Below are 25,057 nucleotides of genomic sequence, written 5' to 3'. Positions count from 1 at the left end.
TGAGTGGCAAGATGAACCTTGACATGAGTTGACCTTGATCTTGACCTAGTGACCTACTTTCATATTTCTGCAGCTACAGCCTTCAAATTTGGACCACATGCATAGGTTTGTGTACCGAAAAAAACGTTCACCTATCAATTTTCAATAAAAAATTCAATAGTAATTTAAAGACACTTCTGCGAGATGGTATTTCTAAACCCGTTTTTTATGGGGATGTGGTTTACAAACTTCGTAAGATCTTGGGTCACGGTAATTTTCCAAATGTATTTGGAAAGATTATCAAACGTTTTATTAAAAGAGGTTACGACCCAACTGTTTTGAGACATACCGCATGTTTAGTGCTCAACCCGTTTACAGTTGGACACTACGCTTCCCTCTTTGATTGCGTCTGACGGAAGAGGGGGAGGACTCTATGATAAGCAGTTTTTAAATCGTACCAGGACTGAACTGTTTTGATATTTGTCTTCTGGCCTGTTTCGTCGGGCCCTTAAGGGTGTTTCTCTTGTTGCTCTGTCTTCTGAAAAGCCATTGAGTACATACGTTTTTGGTTCTTAAGGTTTGTTTTTTATATATTTATACACGAGCATTTTTGTGTTTTACATGCCATGCCTTTTTGTTTCCATTACGTGTGTAAGAGATTCACCTGGAGGGGATTACTTTTATTTACACTGTCCCATGTCTTTGGAACATGGTGGGGGTAAGATTGAGGTTAGGTGCACCTTAAACCGGTTTAAGCTCCCCAGTGGTGTTTTTGCCACTGACTTTTCCAAGGCGGTGCCCCACTGTTCCTTTGTTTGTTCGTTTCGTCTTATGTGTTGGCTTTGTGTGCGTTTGTGTTGTTCGTTTTGTCCTTGTGTGTTGGCTTTGGGTGTGTGTGTGTGGTGCACGCGTCTGCGTACTGGGGGTTTCGTTTTGAGGAGGCTACAATTTTGGTGCGTGGCATTCCCTGTTTGATATTTTTCTTTGTTATTGACCTAGTGACCTACTTTCACATTTTTGAAGGTACAGGCTTCAAATTTGGACCATTTGCATAGTTTTGTGTTCTGGAATAAAATTTGATCTTGATTTTGACCTAGTGACCTACTTTCACATTACTCAAGCTACAGCCTTCAAATTTGAACCACATGCAGTTTTGTGTACCGAAATGAACTTTGATCTTGAGATTGACCTAGTGACCTACTTCCAAATTTCTGAAGCTACAGGCATCAAAGGGCTTGGTTCACTAATAGGTTAAAATGGCACAACATCAAATTGTTGAAATATTATTATAATGAATGATCAGCAACTCAGAATGCAAAATCTCATATTTTAATTCATTTGAAATTGTGCTGTTGCAATGGCAACCGATTGATTTTCTTTATGGAAACACGAAAATCTCTTATAACAATTACATCAGAACGTATAATTAACATTCAGATATGCTAAGATATAACCCTAAGCAATGCCTGTAATTTGAGGCAAAAAAATCTATGGTTGCCATGGAAACGAAGATAAAAATTAGAATATTTGCTATGTCTGTTTTTTTTATGGAATAAAACCAATTTAGGTCATTCTTTAAGAAAAATAACATATGTAATTTGTTTGTGAAGATCATTATTCATAAATAATACAATGTATTTCTGTTGCTATGGTTACAATGGAGTTGCAGTATATGCTTCAATGAGACAATGACGTTTTTGCTAAGTTATTGTAGAATACTTTCAGCATTTACCATTACATGTAAAACTTAAAAAAATGCACCACTGAAAAGTGTTCCTCAAACAATGTTTTTTTCAAGACATAATATAGAACAACAGAAAAATGTTTCCATGGTTACGCAGTTAATTCTGTAAACATAATACTACATAATCTCATTTAACACACAGTAATAGCTTAAGAAAACTGCCTTATTAAATGTCTTGATCATATTAAAAGAGTTAGATGATACTAACGGCAATAATATATAACTAGGCATACAAAAACTAAATTGTTTCCACAATACTCCAATGTATGTTTTACAAATTATACATATATTGTGCTTTCAAGACAGGTTAAATTAATTGTTCATGAAAAGGGAAAATAAACAGGATACTGCCGACAGAAATGATTACATGCAGTTTGAATACAGCAGAAAATATTCGTAGATCTATATAATCCAACTGTCGTAATGAAAAAAATGTACATTACTACCATATATGTTACAATTATTGTTGAAAAATCTTCCAGTGTTTTAGAGGAATTTCACTTTATACTGTGTTCAGCCTTACATGTATATAGTGAGTCAATATTTAACAAATGCATAGTACTGTTGACACCATAAAGTTGTTAATTCAATGTTTACATAAATTATATGTATCATTTGTTCTTTTTCAAATATATGGAATTTGGGTCTAGTACATCTTCAAAAAAGCAAAAACACTTTCAAATTAATCAAAATTTCAGAGCTCTTTCTCTGTATTACTTTAAATGTTAAACACATTTTTCCATTCATTCTTCGTTTTAAATGACTTGAATTATCCATTTTAAAGGCTTTGACAATGCTGGTTTTGAGCATACATTGCTGTTGCTGCAAAGGGGCGCTATTTCATCATACAGGTACCACTGTCGACTGGCATCCAGCTCAGGAATGGTAATACGGTTGGTGAATTTGCCTGTCATGCCAACACCCTGCCTAAAATATTAATCTCCGTCTCTGTGTTGAAGTTATAATCCTTCAAGAATACTATCTATACCAGGTCATGCTGAAGACATTCTGTAATGATAAATGTATCAAATATTTAAGACAAAGAACATATAACCTTTTCATCAATCCTGAACAACAGCATTCCAAAAGACATCCCACACATAATTACATTAAATAACATTTTAGAATTTTATTACAGTAATAACTTCTTTTCATGAAAAAATTCAACCATCGCACATATTCTACATCAAGTAAGGGCCATGATTTTGAACTCATTTTAACAAATAGTTCTTTAACCTGGTTAAGAAAAACAGTTACTTTATTAGAATTATGTTATTTCTGATTAACTTGCTTGCAGTGAGCTAGACACTCTTTAACAACACAAAGATAAACAGAAACTGTGGTATTTTAATATAAGTGGCCTCTTTACAGACATGATCTCTGCAGCAAGTTTTATCAATACTTGATTATTAACAAAAACATAATTGATTAAAGAGGCTCAAGCCAAATATACCTAAACATGTTCAGGACTGAATTCTGTATGCCGGGCCTCAATCAGGTTGTACTCAAAGTCATCATGTAGACTGTGGGATAATGGGGTTTTTCTACCAAATAATTTGGGATTAAATTAGGATTAAATACGATTTTCTCTGTTCTAACTAAAATTATTAACATTGTGTATTGTACAAAAGGAAAATATAATTTGTTGTTGTTACCCTATTGACAGGTGAAATATCCCTGGGCCTTTTGTCTATCATAATTAAGTTGTAGATATGTCAGGGATAGGGAATGGACAAAGTTATGACTTCAAGTAATATGTTACCTTGACAGATTAATGTCAGAAAGCGACTAGCTACATGGACCTGGTATCACGAACCTGTTACTAGAGTAGCCATTGACATATACCCTAATTAGTTTTCCCTCTATATAAGAAACGTCAAAATGTTTGTAAGTTAGTTAGCCTTAGACTGCCACTGTGGTACTAAATAAAGTATACTTAAAACGTTAAACTTGTGTTGTTACGTGTCAAGACCCATCATAACAAGCCACATTCCATAGCTAAAATAACGGGTATATTTAAACAATGAATTCTTAAACAGAAACTTCTAAGTAGCAATAGTGAGTCCTTACAATATAACATAGCATCACTTTATTAAAACAAATAAATGCCAGCTACACAGTTTATTTTCTTACATACACACCTAAGTCTTAATACAGTATGTTGTGTAAGTATGCAATATTCAAATTGTAATTCAATGTTTATCAGTGGAGATATTATTTTTCATTTAGATAAAATTATGCACATGATATATATAAACTGGAAACTAGTGACTTTCCAAACTGAAGTATATGAACACACTGTAAAATTAAATATTTGAACATCAAATTCTGTGTGCTTAATAAATATTTCTTTATTTATTGGGAATTCTTACCTTATTACATGTACAACACTTTTCTTATTTTGTCCACTATAATTGTCCATATGTAATGAAACATTCTTTTCTCCATAACCATGATGTTTGAAGTGATGGTGGACAATAGATACCACACTGTTTGCTCCTCTTCCAACATCAGTACTGTACTTTTCATACAAAAACAAGAACAGTTTATAAGAAATGTATTAAATTCTCATCAAGAATGGAGTGAATCAACACTGACCAAACAGTTCATCCTTTCTTATAGATATTGCTTAACATTAACTTGTATTTATCAAAATTTAATTGAATTCCAATTCACAGTGCTTATGATATAGCATCTTTATTATAAAGCAATGCAGTATTTTCAACCCAATTTCAGGGATTTACAGAAAGTTCAGTGAAAAAAAAAACATAGAAATTAGTAATATCAAGTCTTAACAAAACATAACTTCCTTTAGATAATTTTACTTGACAAAATATCTGCAAAGGTGCCACTATCATTCCAATGTAAAATGTGCACTGCAGGCCTGAAGCTTTTATTCATAGAGTCATGATTTGTTTGAAGACTATGGAATTTAATTTAGTGATATATGAATTTCATAGTTAAATTGAATTGAAAAAGGCATTTGGGATCTGACACTGATAGAATGTAACACTAACTTCAAAATCTTATACCTTGAGGATTCACAGAAATACAAGGGCCCTACTTGCTGAGCATAGTATGGGGTCATACTTGTTGAGCACTCAAAACTGCAGTGAGCCTTTATTTTTCTTACTGCGGAGGTTATCCTGAAAATATAAAAAGAATTTCTCATTTATTTAGTACCTACCAGCTGCTGTCTACCAGTAATGGCCAGTATGAATGAAAAAAGTAGTTTTTATTGTAATTTGCATGTAGAATTTTAAGAAATTTCGAGGTTTATTTTAGTTGCTAAATTACAACAAAAATTGACATTTAAAACACCACTTTTCCTGTGTTATTGTACTATGATTTCCAATTTTCTAGATTCAACTGTGCATAATGACCATGTAATTATTAAATTGTTCAATCTGTGACAGTTTAAAAGTTCACATCTGTGAAAGTTTCAACAATGTACAAATCTTGTAATATTGGGCTGTTCCAGAAAATATCCACCCCTCCCTGTGGAAGCAGTTTTTGGTACAACCTGAGAAGGAGTGGGGGGGGGGGTATTTGGAGGGATCCTATTGGAGGAAGGGCAGGGGGCGGGTATTTGAGGTAGCCGGGGTGTGAAGGGGGGGGGGATATTTCCTGAAATATCCTAGAGGAGGGAGGTGTGGGTATTGGGAGGAAGGGGAGGTGGTATTTTCAGGTAACGGGGTGTGGAAGGGGGAATGGGGGTGAAGTGTCCAGGAGGTTGGGGGGGGGTTAATTTTCCCCAAAAAAATGCTTCCACAGTGGAGGGTGGATATTTTCTGGAATAGCCCATTCTGTTTACAGTTATTTACTTTTACAAATTCTATAATAGAAAGTTTCATACAGAATGTAGCCTACTTAACTTAGTAGATGCCGACTGTCTTGGCTACAAGTATATTCTGCCATCATGAAAACTTACAAATACACAGGAAAGATATTAAAGTATTGACAGCAGACGTCGAATCGAATGTCAACATGTCATTTTCGCTGTAAAGTTGTATCTTCGATCAGTAAGTCAACAAACGAGCGGTCGTCATTTTGTTTTGCTCCAATTACGAATAAATTTATAAGAAAATTAACACTTACCATAACATTAAAATCCGCCATGCACTTTAAATATCCGTGTATATTCAGAGCATTATAATGCATGTATTCTTGACCCGTTCAGACAGTATCCACGATAAGGTGTTGATTTCAAAGGAAACAATTCGCTAATTCACTCATTAGGTTTGTGATATTTCACTAAATGTTCTAACGTTTAAACTTAAAAACTCGTCCGATATTATTGATTCAACACTAGCTCTAAGGCTGTGCTGAAACAAATTATGAAAACAAATATTAATTAAGGACGTATGCTAGAATTTGTGCGAAAATTTTCGAATAACATTCTTCAAATTTGGATATTGAAGGACAATCATCTAAGAAACAAAATTGCATAAAAATCATAGGTCACGGTATTGAAAAGAGTTATCTGCCCTGAAAACGACGTTTCCCAAAATGACGTTTTCAAGGCAGATAATCTTTTTCGAATCCGGTGACTATGATTTTTATCGCATTTTTTTGTTTCTTAGATGATTGTCCTTCAATATCCAAAGTTTAAAGAAATTCTATTATTGGGAAAATTTTCGCCCTCTCATATACAGGGAATTCTAGCGTACGCCTTTAAGTGACGTCAACTTCAACGTCTTTTACCGGAATCGAGGCTGTGTAATTTGGATTAAAAATGTGTCTCTGAGACGGACGTTTTTTTTTTTCGTTTTTGAATATGCGGCATTGCTCACCAACGATGATTTTTGCACTTTGTTGGTTTTTCATGTACGAAGTAGTGGTTAAAATATTAAGACGTAAAGGATGCCGCCAGGCGAATCATAAATAAAGTCTCAAATTCATGGAAATTCACATTTTTTTGGAAAGTGGGGCATGTTTGGAGTAATATATAACAAACAACACATATTTTCAAAGTTTATTACTTATTATGAAGCATTGTGTTTAACTGTTACGTAACAGATATGTATCAATGTAGAATAATAATGTATAAATGGCTTAATTCGGTGCATTTACTACATTAGTGAACCAAGCCCTTTGGACGCATGCATATTTTTTTTTTGTTCTGATTGAAATTTGACATTGATTTACCTATTACTACTTTCACATTCTCAACGTACAGCCTCCAGATTTGAAGACATGCGTATAGTCCTGTCTACCGAAATGAACTTTGACTTGAAATTGATCTAGTGACCTGCTTTCACTTTCTCAAGCCCAGATTTCAAATTTGGACACATACACATTGTTGTACGAAATGGAAATTTGACCTTGATTTTGACCTTGAGCTAGTCTTGAAATTTGGAACATTCAAAAATGGCTCAGTGGATGGCACCAAGATCACTCTGTAATCTCTTGTTAGGTTAATAGGTTAAAGGTTAAGGTCAGATTAAACCAGAATGTTAGAACTTTTGTTTACAGTGAGCATATAGTTCCTGTTCCTTGTGCAATTACTGAATGCATCAAGGGGGGCATTTCGTGTTCGACGAGCTCTTGTTGATGTTTATCATTATTTTATTTTTATTATGAACTGTAGCACTGTTACTGCTGCTTACCTTATTTTAGTCCCACATCAACCAATCCCACTAATTTACCCTTATTTGTATCAAGTGACAAATGGAAAAGTGTTAATGAGATGATTCTAAATGAAATTGTCAGAATGTAGTAAAGTTGTTAAATGTTTCGTTTCTTTACTACCAGTGTGATGAGTCCACCAAGTAAAACCTTTAGTAGCAAGTGAGCTTGAAATAAAAACAACCTTACCTAAATATCTCGTTCTGGAATCGGATTATCCAGTTTTGTGTTGTACTCGTACATCACAAGCAATTATCAGTGTATGGTAACAACAACGGTAGCCGTGTGTTTGGAATTGTCCAATATGGCCGCTCAAAACAAAACAAAAAACAAAAACAATGGAACATCATGTAAGTTCTGAAAGATATTTACTAAGTCTTGCTAAGTTTTATTTCCAAATACTGTTCAGTAACCCTGGTAATGTCCAAAGAAGTAATCGCCGGACTGACATGACGATCGAATATAATCTGAAAAGTAGATCCCTCGGAAGCTACGAGAACAAGGCAAACAGTGAAAATTTCAGACTCGGTTTGATTGAGTCTGTTCATGAGCAGTAATGGAAAATGCAACACTGCTTACGCCCCCTAGCACCGGCTTAAGCAGTATTCAATCTTCAAATCTATATGAGTTGAAATCAATGATCCGAAGGACCAGAAATATAGTTAAAACTGAGATGATAGTCGGCGACTTTTTACGGCCGCCACACAGCACTTAACACCCGCTGTTGTGAAGTAAATATAATCTGAAAAGTAGATCCCTCGGAAGCACCGAGAACAACGCAAACAGTGAAAATTGCAGATCGTATTTAGCATAAATACATCTTATAAACTCATGGAATTGTTCAATTTTGCGTCGGATGTTCCAAAATTTCGTTTTTATTATCTGTAAGATCAAAATATTTGGACTAAATTGATGAAAATAGACTTCAAGATAATCTCTAGTATAAGTATGCATAAACTGCGATATGTACAAAGCACCTAAGATTCCAAAGAACACAAAACGTATAGTGTAGTGAAAACATGAGTGTAACGGTTTGGATAACAAGTGAGTGAGTGAGTGAGTAAGTTGGGTTTTACGGCGAATCGACACAAAATGGTCATATATCGCCGAGAAGAAGTCATAAACATTGATTTAAAAATGTAAAGCATACCCCAAAACATCCATGTAAAAATGTAAAGAACACTATGAGTAATGTAAAAAAACAGACAAATATCAAACAGGGAATGCCACGTACCAAAAATGCAGCCTCCCCAAAACGAAACCCACAGCACGCAGACGCGCACACCACAAACACACACACAAAGCCAACACATTAGGACAAAACGAACAAAGTAACACAGTGGGGCACCGCCTTGGAACGGTCAGTGGCAAAAACACAAAACATCTAAAATAGAAAAAGTGGAAACTCCACAGGTCGCTCAACACAACAAAAGCGAAAATGTTGCAGGCTCGGTTTGATTGAGCCTGTTCATGGACGGTAGTTATCCATGTAAAAATGTAAAAACAGTTATGTAAAAATGAATATACATGTGTGTTAAAATATCAGCTGCAAACATCATAATATTGCAAGATGTAAACAAAAATGAAATGTTAGTTTTTTTTTTTTATATATTCCTATCTGCTTTAAAAACGATAAAAAATTTCCGACTGAAACGTTTTCAAATAACTCTTCAAAGATTGAACGTCATAATATGTACCAAGCTGTGTAGTCGATTAGAATATGTTTAATAGTTAGCGGTGTTTGACATGGTACACATTCGGGTTGATCTTCTTTATTCAAAAGATAAGAATGAGTTAAACGGGTATGACCTATTTGACAGCGAGAAAGAACAACGTCCTCCCTGCGAACAGGTCTGTTCCCTTGGTGCCATTCACCTAAAGTAGGTGCTAGAGGGCGTAGACGGTAGCATTCATTTTCACTACCGTCCATGAACAGACTCAAATCAAACCGAGCCTGCAACATTTTCGTTTTTGTCGTGTTGAGCGACCTGTGAAGTTTCCACTTTTTCTATTTTATTATCACAACAGCGTTGTTTCTGCCGTGTGGCGGCCGTAAAAAGTCTCCCCATACATTCAGTCAGGGCTGTTATATTTCGATCTTCTCAGATGTCGTGTTAATGGTACTGTTTAGTTTCTCAGCATGACCATTTCGGCCAGGGTGGTTCCAATACTCCCGCTTTCATAGCCTTGGGTATTGTATGATCACCCCTTGGATATGGTGCCTGCTTTTATGCATCCGAGGGGAGGCATATTAGTTTTCAACTGTCCGTCCGTTAGTTCGTTTGTTCGTTCGTCACAACGTTAACTTTTTGCATGAAGGCACTTTACTCGCGGACCACTGCACCCAGGACCTTCAAACTTCACATGCTGATAGTACTTATAAAGTACACCACCCATACTGACTTTGGGGTCACCAGGTCAATGTCACAGGGGCCAACGTTAACTTTTTGCATAAAGGCCTTTACTCACCCAGGACCTTCAGACTTCACTTGCTGATAGTACTTATTGAGTACACTACCCCTACTGACTTTGGGGTCAAAGGTCAAGGTCACAGGGGCCGACGTTAACTTTTTGCATGAAGGCACTTTACTCGCGAACCACTGCAGCTAGGACCTTCAAACTTCACGTGCTGTTAATACTTATTGAGTACACCGCCCCTACTGACTTTGGGGTCACCAGGTCAAAGGTCAAGGTCTCAACGTTAACTTTTTGCATGAAGGCACTTTACTCGTGAACCACTGCACCTTGTACCTTCAATCTTCACATGCTGATAGTACTTATTGAGTACACCATTCCTACTGACTTTGGGGTCACCAGGTAAAGGTCAAGGTCACAGGGGCCAATGTTAACATTTTGCATGAAGGCACTTTACTCGCGAACCACTTCATCCAGGACCTTCAAACTTCACATGCTGATAGTACTTATTGAGTGCACCACTCTTATTGACTTTGGGGTCACCAGGTCAAAGGTCAAGGTCACACGGGCCAACGTTAACTTTTTGCATGAAGGCACTTTACTCGCGAACCACTTCACCCAGGACCTTCAAACTTTACATGCTGATAGTACTTTATGAATACACCAACCCTACTGACTTTGGGGTCACCAGGTCAAAGGTCAAGGTCACAGGGGCCAACGTTAACTTTTTGCATGAAGGCACTTTACTCGCGAACCACTTCACCCAGGACCTTCAAACTTCACATGCTGATAGTACTTATTGAGTACACCATCCCTACTGACTTTGGGGTCACCAGGTCAAAGGTCAAGGTGCTGCGGGGGCATTTGTCACCATTAGTGACAGCTCTTGTTAATTTTGTCTTTTGGCAGTTCCTGTGATATGCAGGCTCCATAACCTCAGATTCCCTTTCTAAATTCCAGTTTGTTTAGTTCTGCCCATTGTTTTCTCATTTGGGGCAAACCCATTACTCACATACACACTTGCTTACTCCGTTTGAAAGCGCCATTTTGTCAAATCGGAACATCTCGGTCGCGCACCCCTATTTAACATCTAATATCACATGTTATGATGCGCAAATGAAATAAGACACCGTTTTACTTTGATTACACATGCGCACTAAACACTTCCTACAGAAGTAAAGAGGAAAGTAAAAAACGTCGAAAAAAATCGAGAAAAATAACGTAGAATTGGTCTTGTGAGACCATTTTGAAGTTCAGGCCTTCTTTGCCTTGTTTGTAAGCATGAAACTGTTAGACTGATTGTAAGAATTCTAGATTTTTAATGGTATAAATCTTATTTTTATCATATAAAATGAACAGTCCTCGAACGATTGGGCCCAGGTTGCTATGGTAAACATTGTGAATTTAAAGGTAAACATCTGATTTTAAGATAACGGAAGTCATATTTTTATTGCTATTAGGATAATTAGCGAGTGACCGCCAGGTAACAGTAATTTGAACAATGAAGATGAGTAAGGAAGGCTACATTTCTTTATAATGACTCGAGCTGAATATAATATTTTTGTCCAAGATAAGAACATTTATAAATACCCAATGAATATTACAGAAGCAATGCCAGTTATATATGAAGTTACAGCCTTCAATTTGTGTAAGAGCAACTTGAGTAGTAGTTGGATGGTTAGAAAATCCGGATATATATCTGTTTGAGCATGAAATCTTCTTTACTTTGGCATCAGCACCTTATTGGTTTATTTTTTGCTCCCCAACCACTCAGTGGAGGGGGCATATAAATTTGGTCCTGGCTATACATGCGTTTCTGGTCCTTCGGGATCATTGATTTCAACTCATTTAGATTTGAAGATTGAATACTGCTTAAGCCGGTGCTAGAGGGCGTGGGCAGTGTTGCATTTTACATTACTGCTCATGAACAGACTCAATCAAACCGAGTCTGCAATTTTCACTGTTTGCCTTGTTCTCGGTGCTTCCGAGGGATCTACTTTCCAGATTTTATTTACTTCACAACAGCGGGTGTTAAGTGCTGTGTGGCGGCCGTAAAAAGTCACCCGACTTCATCTCAGTGTTGTTATATTTTCTGGTCCTTCGGGATCATTGATTTCAACTCATTTAGATTTGAAGACTGAATACTGCTTAAGCCGGTGCTAGAGGTCGTGGGCAGTGTTGCATTTTACATTACTGCTCATGAACAGACTCAATCAAACCGAGTCTGCAATTTTCACTGTTTGCATTGTTCTCGGTGTTTCCGAGGGATCTACTTTCCAGATTTTTTTTTTTTTTTATGCATCCGTCCGAAAAAAAGTTTGTGCGGCACCTAGCTCAAGAAGTATTTGATATAAATTAATGAAACCATGTATGAGTCTGTCACATGATATGAACTTGCGCGCCTCCTACTTTTCATCTGGCTCTGCCCCCTATATCCAGAGTTTTGGCCCCCTGAAATGAATATTTTCACCTTGTGACATGCCTAGCTAAAAAGTATTTGACATAAATTGATGAGACCTTGCATAAATCTTAATGATATGAACCTGCACACTTATTTTTCATCTGCCTCTGCTCCCTATTTCCAGAGTTATGGGACTTCTAATAGTAAAAACATTCACATTTTCACCTTGTGACACAACTATCTCAAAAAGTATTTGATGTAAATTCATGAAACCTTGCATATATGTCTATCATGATGTGACATTGCACACTTGGCATTCTTCTTGAGGTTTCAGTGGTAATTACAGAGATACAGTCTTCGAAATAGTCAAAATAGTGGATTTTTTATTTGCTATGCACCTTAAGACTGCAAACATTTAAATTATTGCCCCTAATTTGTGACAAATGTACTAGTCGAGGCACACCCTATGTCCTACAGACACATTCTTGTTCATTTAAGGGGTGGGGGGATTTGATGTATTGTTGATTTTAGCTAGGCTATTTCAAGAATAGTTTATTTTGTTGGGTTTAACGTAGGATCGACACAATAATTGGTCATATGGCAACTTTCAAGAATATTGAGCTGTTTTAACTTTTCTGTAGTCGTCATCTTCACACCTGGTTAAAAATGTTTAGGGAAAAATCATTTCTGTAAGGGTACATGTATCAATGTGCCCAATCACGTGATCGCGCTACGTCATTTTGTTCCCGCTACAAGCTCGAAAGTGAAAGTGAAAGGGTAAACAAAAAATTATAAATCAGGGCGTAAGTTTGTTATTCAATATATTGTATAAATATCATGCGCATAATTCGAAACCTATTTGAAAGTGCTACCCACGGTACTACGATTTCTACACCAAACCCTTCCCGTTGTAATGCTATTCCTGTTCAACCACTTTCGACATGTGTGCTCTGAGGTGTTCCCACTACTGGTCAATTGCAAAAAAAAAAACAAAAAAAAAAGCACTTTCTTGTGGATAAAATTCACAGCATAGGTCATCGCTATAAACCATTGATTACTTTAAGACCATGATTAGCTCGGATACTTACTCGTAGTCGCATATTGGACAGAAAATGCCATTTTATGGAATGTTCCCACAACAAGTCCATCGCAGACCATGTTCTCACAGAACGAAACATTGTAATACAATGCAGGTATAAAGATTAAATCTTTTTAAAAGAAAGTATGATGCGGCTTCAAAAAGTCTTTTCGACTTCTATAATTTGAAGGGTGTTTTTTTTTTGTGTGTGTTATATAGGTCTTAGAGACGGTAGAATGATGTAGCTTAAAGAGCGTGTTTTTGTTTTTTCTTAACATGCACTCTATGTTAAATATAAGAACTTGATATATAAGGATACAATTTGCATATAATAGTAGAATTGACGAGTAAGCCATTTTCTTTTTGCTAAATAATTCGTAAGTTTATGAAATTCAGTGATTATAAGTATGATTTTGCTGAGAGGGCACGCTGGACTCAGAAAATGAAAGTGACCTCAATAAAACGTGAACCCTAGGCGATATATGACCATTTTGTATCATTTCGCCGTAAAACCCAACTTACTCAGCCATAACTTGAACAAAATTCATTTAAGAAGTGTGTCATGTGAGTTAGATATGACGGTTGTGCACGCAGAAATGATTAAATAATTCTACGTACTCTGGAGATGGGTCTTGACGTATAAAATGATACTAAACTGAACGAGGATATGCTTATCTAGATGCATTTTACTTTTTGTATGAAATATTGGTTTTGTGAAGAACCATGAAGTATATCATTTCTTTCTTACAATTCTTATTTTCAAATAAAACATGTGGCGCATGTAAAATACAAATAAATTATGTTGATAAAGCAAGAGGGTCATCACAGATGATCCTCGATAGCTGACCTGAGAAAGTGCGCTATAGCTATCTAATGAGACTTTTAATGAGATATTTTATCACGTGTTAATAGAGGGTTAAAGATCCTAACATGGTTATGATTGAATTTCTAAAATCATATCACCCAATGAAGCTGGTTGCGTTTCTCTCAGTTGAAATATTCTGTCAAAAGAATGATGAATTAGTACCGTATCTGAGTGATCAGAAATAAGTTCAATAAACCAATGTCTCACTGGGTTCGAACGAATTACAAGTTTGGCTTATAGTGAAGACCTTGGAACACTTTAAAATCTAGACATTACAAGTTAAAATACATCTTCGTCGCAGCATAAATGTCAGTCGAAAATATTATCAACTTTCATTTGGCAAAACTTTCATAACAATCCGCTGAAAATCGTTAGGTGGCGCATATAACCTTAATTGTACCGACGTTGTAGCCAGACGGCTCTACTTTAACTCGATCGAACCTAGTGGTCTATCCTATGAAAATGCTTATGTGTAAGTAACGTAAAATAATCAATTTTAGGCACAAAAAATGTCTGTGAAAAGGAATGTAAACTTTCGTGGCTCATTTTGTATCAGCGTCAGTTTAACAAAGGGACAAAGTATCACCCAAACACTTGAATGGTATACAGCATAATATAAACCTACATCTTACGTAGATCAAGGGAGAACAGCTTAATACTACCACACATTCTGGAACAGTAATTTAAACAAAGTTTGTAATTTTACTCAAATAATATGGCAAAGACCTTAAAAAGGTTTAAATTTTCGAAAATGATTCAAACTAGTTTCGAAATTTTCAAAGCTACTCCACTGAGATTTTAATACTAGAGGACTAGGACAACAGTCTGTGATTTTTATGTATTAGAAAGACTTGTTTCACTAGGGGCTTCGTTTTGTAAGAATGAACATAGTAGTGTAAAATCGCTGTAAAAATGAAACGTTCAAAGAGAAACATCACATCAGTCTTTCTTGTGTGCCATCCTGATGTGACGGTTTAGAGCCGACCTGTGTTTATATGTAGATGGACAGTTTGGATATTCTATGAAACTATGCATGTCCTAATGTCATTGTGTGTGCGTAGGTTTTCCCTTTTTGCCACACGTATCACAAGTCAAACGTGTACATGCCTTTCTTAGCTGGTGTTGTTTCCTCTCTGTAGAGGTGGCGAAAGCTTTTCCGCATTCTGCACATACGTACTCGCCGCTAGCACCTAGATTACAAATGAAAAACAAAAAGTTGCTTTCTGTGAGAACATTGTCTGCGATGTACTTGTGGGAACATTCCATAAAATGGCATTTTCTGTCCAATAAGCGACTACGAGTAAATATCCGAGCTAATCATGGTCTTAAAGTAATCAATGGTTTAAAGCGATGACCTATGCTGTGAATTTTATCCACAAGAAAGTGCTTTTTCTATATTTTTTGCAACTGACTTGTAGTGGGAACACCTCAGAGCACACATATCGAAAGTGGTTAACAGGAATAGCATTAAAACGAGGTTGGTTTGGTGGGGAAATGGTAGTACCGGGGTTAGCACTTTCAAATAGGTTTCGAATCATGTGCATGATATTTATACAATATATTGAATAACAAACTTACGCCCTGATTTATAATTTTTGTTTACCTTTTCACTTTCACTTTCGAGCTGGTAGCGGGAACAAAATGACGTAGCCCGATCACGTGATTGGGCACATTGTGTATTATATTGAAACTTCTCACAAGGTTTCTTTAAAGCAGCATGCCTCCAGATTTGGCTAAAAAATCTTTCTTTCAGATTGAAGTTTGGTCTTATAATCAACATTAGAATATGAATTTTTGTTTCTAAAATATTTTGAAAATACCAAATCAAGAAAAAAAGATGACTGCATCGGGAATTGAACCGAGGACCGCATCGGCAATAAAAGACGGATTTTCTGATTTTCCAGTCGTCGTAACCAGTAGTGTTATAGCTGAAGAAGTGAATAATGACTTCAAAATATAGATATTTATAACCGAGAAAGTTTACATGGAGTAAAAGCGTGGCAAACACGTTTTGATTTTCATCGAAAAAGAAATAAAAACAGCAAATTCTCATGTGTTTCCGTAACATAAAGTTTGTCAGTAATTAAGTTTTAAAGCCTTCTTAAGAAATATAACATTTATTTCAAGATCTTTTTTTTTCGTCAAAAGATCTTGAGGCATGCTGCTTTAAATAAAAGCTGCTATATATTTAATTAGTGAATAAGACAAATTAAGTTCAATTTTATTCAAATTTCTGTCCGTTCGGCTTACAAAATTTGGCCATGTTTTGCAAACAACTTGCTATATACCGGTAAAGCTAGATATGGGTAACAGATCGATGTATTTTTCTGGCTTAAGTGGTTCTTAGACCTTTCACTTGCATGTATGTACTCGAGGAAATGCAACTCAGTGTTATTTTCCTAGGACATTCTGTTGTATTTCAGAAAACAGAAGACCTTGCTGAGTAGTTTTGACGTGTAGCGACTTACATGTGAAGAAACCAGATTCAAGAATGTCAGACAAGTCAGACTCAGATATAGAATTGTGTCCACCACCAGTATTTAAAAAGGTAATTAAAATTGAGGTACAAACATCTATGTTGTCTTTGCTGAAAGTAATAACTTACTAAGTATTAACTCATTCTATTCATTTTTAGGCCAAATGCAAAACAGTTCCAGAGTTTAAGCTGATCGAACAACCTCTTAAAATTGAACTTGGTCCTAAGGTGTTTTTTTTTTATCTTGAAACACATTTTATTGTTTTAAAATTAGAAGTTATCGTTTAAATGCACAGGTAGATCTACAAAGAGTTTTGTTTGGAATATATAAAAAATCATATTATATACATTTTTGTATACTAATTAGGTTAATTTTTGTCAGAAATGAGGAGAAAAGCCTATTTTTGGCAGGGTAATATGGGGCTGAATTTCTGTCCTGCAAAAATGACCAAAAAATACATTGTTTGGTGGCATGTGACACAATGTGATTATAAAATTCATAGAAAGTAGAAATAAAAATACGTCCACCTACCTATTATTTTTTTAAATTTTTATTTATTTTTTGGTCAAGTAACCATAAACACACAGGAAGTTTTTAGTTTGGTCTAACATTTAATCATGTATACATATATGTTACATTGGCAGTATTAAGATTTGTAAAAGTGTCAATCTGTTGAAGAGGGATAATACACATCACTTTTTCATAATTATTAATGCAGTTGAATTTTCAGTTGGTATAGTGTCCAAGTGGTTAAGGCATTGGATTTTGTTCCAAACATCGTGAGTTCAAGTCTCACCTGTACCATTATGTGGAATCCTGACATTTCAAGTGCTATGAAGTAATAAAATCTTTGTAAATTAGCTTAAATAGTAAATTTACATCTTAATACTGCTTGGCTTTTCTTGCTTGCTAGAAACTAAAACTTATTACATACCTGCCATACATAAGATAAGAAAAACTATTTCACGCTAAATATCTGCCTTTTTACCAGGCGTGGCAGGTATGTCTTAGATATCCTTGCTTATCAATTTCCTGTTACCTTGAAATATGTAATCAACTTAGGTGAATAAGTCTGGTGCCGCTTACTTCAAATTGCTTCAATTGCCAATATGCAATATTGCATTAACATTGATTCTAAATAAGAATGTAAATTTGCCCTCATTTTGTGTCTCAGACAAGTATAGGATAATCTGACTGGTATATTTGGGTCTATTGGGTTTTGTTATGCAAAACTACAATACATCTAAGCAGACAAACACTTACTTTGTACTTTTGATGTCAATATTAGGTGAGATATTCCATTTATCAAAACAAAATAATGAAAATGTTCATGTCGCCACTTCAAAGTATTCAATTTGTCTGTGTGTAAATAACAAGGAAAACTTATTTCCGGTGCTGTTTAGTGTTTTTTTTTGTATTTAGCATTGTCAGAGTAGGAATAAAAATATCACCAGAGAAATACTTCATGTATATCTTGTTTAATAAAATCGTAAACACGTTGTCTCCAAAATGGCTGCAAGATACGTTACATGGAAATCTCAGTACAAAAATATAATTAAGAACGATCTATTGTGCCTCCAATAGTGATTTCCGAACTAATGAATCAGTTTGCTACCCCGAAGCGATATCATATACATCCACCAATAACACCTGATCTTTTTAAAATGGGTCAAATATTGAAATCGGCAATGCTACTTTAACTCATGCAAGATACGTTACCTGTAAAAGCAGTTAAAGCTTTGGAATGAAGCAGAATGGTCAAGATTTTAAAGTATTGCTGATTCGCTGTTCACATAACATTTAACAGAAACTTAATTTTAAACAATATGAAGTTAATTTTCTTTCATAAAACCCTAATCAACTTTAATCTCGCAAGATACGTTACTGCAAGATACGATACAGTCTAGCAAGCACTTAGACACAACAATATATTTATGATGTAATCGCATCGATTTCTGACAGTACTAAAAACATGATTCAGTGTGTCAATAACTTCGTAATTTTGGAAGCCATTTTACCATTGTTTTGTGTCTGTATACTGCTCTCTGCATCATCTGAAATCGGGGTAAGTCAATTTTATATCTAAATAATGATATTATTTTGGCAGATTTTATTACACCAACTGCTGTTTTTGTCTTTATGAAACTGTTTTACTACGACAAACAACAATTTCAGAAATCGAAATGAAATGCCTGTGCCATTTGGACGTGCAGTTATGGTAACGTTTCTTACACAGACAGTAACGTATCTTGCTGTTTCGAAATATTGCCCTTACATCATAGTTAAATCGTAAAAATAACATTTCCATGGCAGGAAAACTTTTCTTTAACAATGGGTGAGGTATCTTACGCACAACTTTTTTTAAACAAAATGGTTTGTCCAAGTATCGCGTCCATTTTAACATAGGCATTTCATGCATCATGTAGATATAGTCAGTTCTTAAATGAACAGCTGATGTTTTGAAGGAATGTCTACCATTTTTCCTTATATAAGAGGAACATGTCGCAGATGTGTATTTGCACTAGCACAATGAGCATGTATTTCTAGTTAAAGTGTTTGATTTTTTACCCAATGCTAACAATTGGACTGTATGTGTAGTGGTAACGTATCTTGCTGATAGAACGACTGAAATCATACAATTCTATCTTTGTATATATATTACATTTTTGCGCACTGGACAAACAACAACAACACGATAACAACAATACAAATATAACATGTATAATGATAATTATAATAATAATCATCATCATTATAATAATACTTACTATATTCGTAATATAGATCTAATAATAATAATAATTGTAATAATAATACTAATTCATAATAAATACTATTATTATGATTTGTATTTTTATAATAATGATTAATACTGATGATAATTTGTATTTTTATAATAATGATTAATACTGATGATAAATATTAAAGATAATGATAATTATTGTTATGCGTGGAAGGTTCACCGGATCTACGGTAACAAACGTGAAGGTGATACTTCCGAGAAAGGTATATCCCTTTTTAGTTGTAAATGACCATAGAAACAATTGCAAACATACTGAAATCAGATTAAGGCACCAAGACTCGAAGTATTTTATATTTGGTAAGAATAACTATTTTATTTTTATGATATACCTCTTCTTACTCAATCAATTCTCCGGAACAAAAAGTGTCAAAAGTCACGAAAGTACTTGTTGTTAAAAACCACAATTATTATGCTGCAAACTGTATAGACCTAAAAAAAAGTGGCAGCTGATCCGGATCTGTATTATTTACTGCTCAATAATCATGTCTTCGCAAACTGACACACATCAATTTGTCTTTGTCTGTGTTTTCAATAAAATCGCGATGTTGAGTCATTTAGGGCCGCAACTTACAACGGGAAGTGATACTTGGCCAAAGTGATGTATACCGATGAAGAGGAGGCACACATTAGTTTTATGAAACTAAATCATGAGATGGTGTTTTGTACAAATTTTGTAGACGAATTTTGGGTTTCCTTTGCTGATATTCTAGTCACCGCAAACGAACACAAGCCAGCTGAAAATTTTGAGATTTCATTTCTCCTACACAAAAATAAAAAAATAATGTTATTGTAAACAAGTTGCTGACCGCAACTAGAGTATGCAAGATACGTTACCAATGAGTTTCTCTGTGTTCCAGTATATCTGCGATCTGAATATATATAAGTAATTAGGGTTCCGGTATATAACATCTGCTTTGTAGTTTATCAGGTGTTGAGATTTAATTGTTTTTGACTTCTCAGTAGAATGTTTGAATACAAGATAAGATACGTTACATTTGGTATCTTTAGTTTAGAATTAGTTCTTGTTCCAGTTGAGCTTATTTGTGTTAAAATTATCAATAAACTGTAGCCTACAGTTCAGTTCAGTTGATGTCAGAAACTTAGCTTATGCTGAACTGTTAAGTCAGTAATAAATTTAACTGTAGATATGTTTACTGTTTTGAAATAATATCTACAAGAAACGTTTGTAAAACTTTTTTCAGTAAAAGCAAAGTTTAAATCAGTACCTATGGGTAAAGAAAATATTATACCAATATGAATAATAAGATATAGTACTCTGTAAATAGGTACCATTCCTTTTATATGTGCATAAAACATACCCAAGTAGTTCAGTAACGTATCTTACATGTTAAAAACACTAATTTTATTCAGACTAAATTTTCTTAAACACTATTTCTGATCAGTATCAACGGCAACTAGATTCATATTACTGATAGTTTCAAGAACATATTAAGTGCACATATACGTAAAAGCAAAGAAATTATTTTTTTGGTGCCAAGCAGTTGTTATTTTGTCATTCTTATGTAGAATTAATGTTAAGTAATAATTTTCCTACAGCTTTAAGGTATTAAAATTGAGAACCTGTAGTGTTGTGCAAATATTTGTCTGAACTTATTTACAGTAATTCAGCTCTAACATGCTTAACAAAATAACATGAATGTAGAGATGTAGAGATAAATAAAATGACTGTTTAGTTCAAGCAAGTTTGATTCTTATTTCATCAGTCATTTCTAATCCCCCGCCACAATTGGTGGGGGTTATAGGAATGGTCTCCATCCGTCCTTCAGTCCGTAACACTTTCGTGTCCGCTCCTAAACCCCTTGAAGGATTTTCATCAAACTTGGGTCAAATGATCATCTCATCAAGACGATGTGCAGAACTCATGAGTCAGCCATGTCGGCTCATGGTCAAGGTCACAACTGAGGGCCAAAGGTTTGAGCCTTCAATTTTGTGTCCACTCTATATCTCCTAAACCCCTTGAAGGATATTCATCAAACTTTGGTCAAATGATCACCTTATCAAGGCAATGTGCAGAAGTCATGAGTCAGCCATGCCGGCTCAAGGTCAAGGTCACAACTGAGTGTCAGAGGTTTGAGCCTTCCATTTCGTGTCCGCCCTATATCTCCTAAACCTCTTGAAGGATGTTCATCAAACTTTGGTCAAATGATCACCTCATCAAGGCGATGTGCAGAACTCATGACTCAGCCATGCCAGCTCAAGGTCAAGGTCACAACTCAAGGTCAAATTTTTAGTCTTCCATTTCGTGTCCGCTCTATATCTCCTAAACCCCTACAAGGAATTTTATAAAACTTGGGTCAAATGATTACCTCATCAAAAGCTCATGTGTCAGCCATGTTTACTTAAGGTCAAGGTCACAACTCAAGGCCAAAGGTTCGAGCTCTGTATGTCCTAAACCCCTTGAAGGATTTTCATGAAAATGATCACCTCATCAAGACGTTGTGCAGAATTCATGGGTCAGCCATATCAGTTCAAGGTCTCAAAAGGGAAATTGTGTGCTGCTGAGTTTTCTCAGCACACAGACAGTTGCTCTATATGTAACCCCATGAACAGAGGTCGTCCAAAGAAACGTTCAATCTCAAGTTCTAGCGCCTCTTCAGATGAATTAACTAAAAAGAAAATAACAGATATTAGTGTACATAAAGAGCCTGCTTCAACTTCTAGGTCAGAAAGTTTAGAAATAAAACCATCATCTTCATGTTATTTTAAAGAAAGTGGGAAAACAACAAAGGAAGTAAAGCTTTTTGGTAGTGACTGTGAGAGTGCTAGTACATCATGTAGCAACTATTCTCTATCTAAAACGTTTCTTGATGTGCGTCGTAAACTGTTAACGGGAACAGAAACAACAGAAACATTAAGTTCAAATGTTGCCATAAACTCTATTCAGTTAGAACGGTTTAAGGAGCGAAACTTAGCTTCAATATTAAAATGCACTATTTGCTTAGGCATTCCCAAGATAGCAGCCTACACTGCATGCAATCATACATTTTGCAAAAATGCATTGAATCATGGCTGGATATAAGAAATTCTTGTCCAGTCTGTAGAACATTTATTGACAGTACTGATTTGATCAATTTGCCTCTTCAGGTTAAGACATTATTTGATATTTTGCAAGTCAGTTGCCAGTATGATTTTAATGGTTGCTGTGAAACCTTCAATAGATAATCATGAAAATACATGTACTTTTAAGAAAGAAAAAACAAGTACACAAAGGCCTGTAGGTTTGTTTTACAGTAAAAAGGTACCCTTATATTCCACAAGAAAAAATGTTGGAAAATGTTGATGAATTTTGTAGAACACATAAGGAAGATAAAACTGATGTTCTCTTTTTTATATATAACAAAGTTTAGAAGATAAACAAGACAGTAGGGCAAATGACGTAAATAATATTTGGCAAGGGAAATCTTCCACTCTTACTGCTGAACAGTGTTTAGCTTTACGCGTGTTATGAGAATGAAAACTGGAATCAATCCTGCTCTAATGATGCCAGGAAATTGTGCCTGGACCCTGTTTGATTTTAAGAATGAAGAAGTTGTATGTGCATTAATTGAGCCGTTAGAAAGAAGACATTTAATGTGTGAGGTTTTAAGTAAATTCAGGCATCTGAGAACAATTTATAGAGCCAAATCACCTATGACTGAATATGCTGAAGATGTAAAGTGTTACTTAATTGATTTGATTATAGTCATTGCATTTTGCATATGTTTGTCTATTGTCTAAAATGTGCACCAATAATATGCATTCAATGACACCTGTGAATTTTGGAATGATATTTGTACCATGAATCATAAATTTTGAAGAAACAACAGAATTTAAAAAAGCGAAGACAAATTTTCTTCTTTATTTAAATTCTCATTTTTTAGATATAAACTGTATATAGAAAATGCATTAGTAGATACCTTACAAAGTAAAGAAAACTATAAATCGCAGTATTATTTCCTTAAGGAAAAGGGCTGTAACTCATTCTGTTCTCCAAATGATGTAGACAGAACGGAGAAACTTTACCTCCCACAGAATGTGAGATGTTGTATTGAATCCGACTTTCCTGGGCATGGTGACATTTACCATACACCAGCAAAAAGTAATAAATTAACTAACACCAATGTATATGACCCAGTTGACATAAAAGCAAGTCTTACTTGAAATTCGATCCCCAAAAATCAAAGGTGTAAGGTATAATTACCTGCAAGCAATATCAAAAACAGAAGAACTTGATTCAAACATTGTTGAGGGCTTGCTTAAGCATAATATTGACCCTGTTGATCCAAATGTATTACTCAAAACATACAAGATGGTGCAGATGGGATGGGTGATATATCAGTACACTGGGAAAAGGGTGAAAGTGAATTACCCAACAAAGCTTTTAGATTTGCATTTGCAGTAGTTAAAATTTGTATTGTTATGCCTGACAAAACGCAAATAACTATCTTTGAAGAAGAGAAACCAAATTCTGTTAGAACCAACAGACCTTTGTTAGAAGCAATAGCAGATTAGAATCACCATGCATCATATATATTTTGTACGATACCCATTGAACAAGAACGCTGTTACTTAAAAGGAAAGATACTTAGAATTCATACAAAAGAGGGATGGAGAAGACATGAAATATGTTTCTTCACTTCTATGATTGATGAAAAATTTGATAGATCAGAATCAGGGTTAGCTGGTAGTGGATCCAGATACTTGTGTACTTTATGTGAAGCAACAAGAGAAGATGCAATGGCTAAATTAGGTTCATTTAATATTACTAGAACATACAAGCAGACAAAACAAATAGCAGATTATATGAAAATCAATCCTGATAATTTAAGTCAAGCAAAATTAGACAAAATATCTCTTGGTGTGAAAAATGCACCAATTTTGTGTGCAGATGCCATAGAAAAGGGAATAGATTCTACACATGCAGATATAAATATGGCTAGTTTTTTCAAAAAAGTCATAATAAGGGAAATGGCCGGGGTGACTATGTGGGAGATGAAATCAGATGTTAAGAGTCTTCTTTTTGAAACTGAAAACAAGTTTGATAGGCATATAAGAATGAAAACTGGAATCAATCCTGCCCTAATGGTGCCAGGAAATTATGCCCGGACCCTGTTTGATATTAAGAATGAAGAAGTTGTTTGTGCATTAATTGAGCCGTTAGAAGGAAGGCATTTAATGTGTGAAGTTTTAAGTAAATTCAGGCATCTGAGAACAATGTATAGAGCCAAATCACCTATGACTGAATATGCTGAAGATGTAAAGTGTTACAAACAAAATGCTGTTGAAATGGGACAATTTCTAAGAAATCATTATCCATAGGTGCATTGGCCAAACTATCTTCATAAGGTTATTGAGCATGTACAGGAATTAATTGGGAATGATTCTGGCCCAGGAAGCATTGGAATGTTTAGTGGTGAGGGGAATGAGTGTGGCAATAAAGTATTTAGACATTTCAGAAAGCAGCTGTCAAGAAAAGGGGATGTTTTAGGGGGATTAAAAGATGTACTCCAATTACACTGGCTGTACAGTAGTAAGAAGCTGCAAAAGCTCTCCCAAGTTACTCATAAATAAAACAGATGCTCTATGTGTTATGAGCTTGGCCATAAAAAAACTACTTGTCCAAACGCAAGTCTGTGAAATAAAAAAGACAATTATATCATCTGTGCA

The 25,057-nt window shown here is 35.1% G+C and overlaps 1 protein-coding gene and 1 long non-coding RNA gene across 2 annotated transcripts; one reads left to right on the top strand and one right to left on the bottom strand.

Moving 5' to 3' along the window:
- Positions 1 to 1,311: 1,311 nt before the first annotated feature.
- On the bottom strand, positions 1,312 to 4,460 carry LOC128559961 (uncharacterized). The gene is made up of 3 exons (XR_008372830.1): positions 4,096 to 4,460; positions 3,177 to 3,267; positions 1,312 to 2,731 (listed from the first exon to the last, which is right to left on the bottom strand). It is a non-coding gene; the product is annotated as an uncharacterized LOC128559961 (long non-coding RNA).
- Positions 4,461 to 24,031: 19,571 nt separating this feature from the next.
- LOC123560669 (V(D)J recombination-activating protein 1-like) lies at positions 24,032 to 24,709 on the top strand. Its single transcript, XM_045352834.2, has one exon. It carries the CDS (start codon positions 24,032 to 24,034, stop codon positions 24,707 to 24,709), a length of 678 nt encoding a protein of 225 aa, XP_045208769.2.
- Positions 24,710 to 25,057: the final 348 nt, after the last annotated feature.

This window comes from Mercenaria mercenaria, chromosome 10 (genome assembly GCF_021730395.1).
Source record: "Mercenaria mercenaria strain notata chromosome 10, MADL_Memer_1, whole genome shotgun sequence".
In the NCBI taxonomy this organism is placed as follows: Eukaryota; Metazoa; Mollusca; class Bivalvia; order Venerida; family Veneridae; genus Mercenaria; species Mercenaria mercenaria.
The sequence above is the reverse complement of the archived record's forward strand: the minus strand, read 5'-3'. Positions and strand labels throughout refer to the sequence as shown.

What these genes read in the sequence shown, in the direction of transcription:
- LOC123560669 (XM_045352834.2), top strand. Translation starts at nt 24,032, where the DNA reads ATGATTGATGAAAAATTTGATAGATCAGAATCAGGGTTAGCTGGTAGT.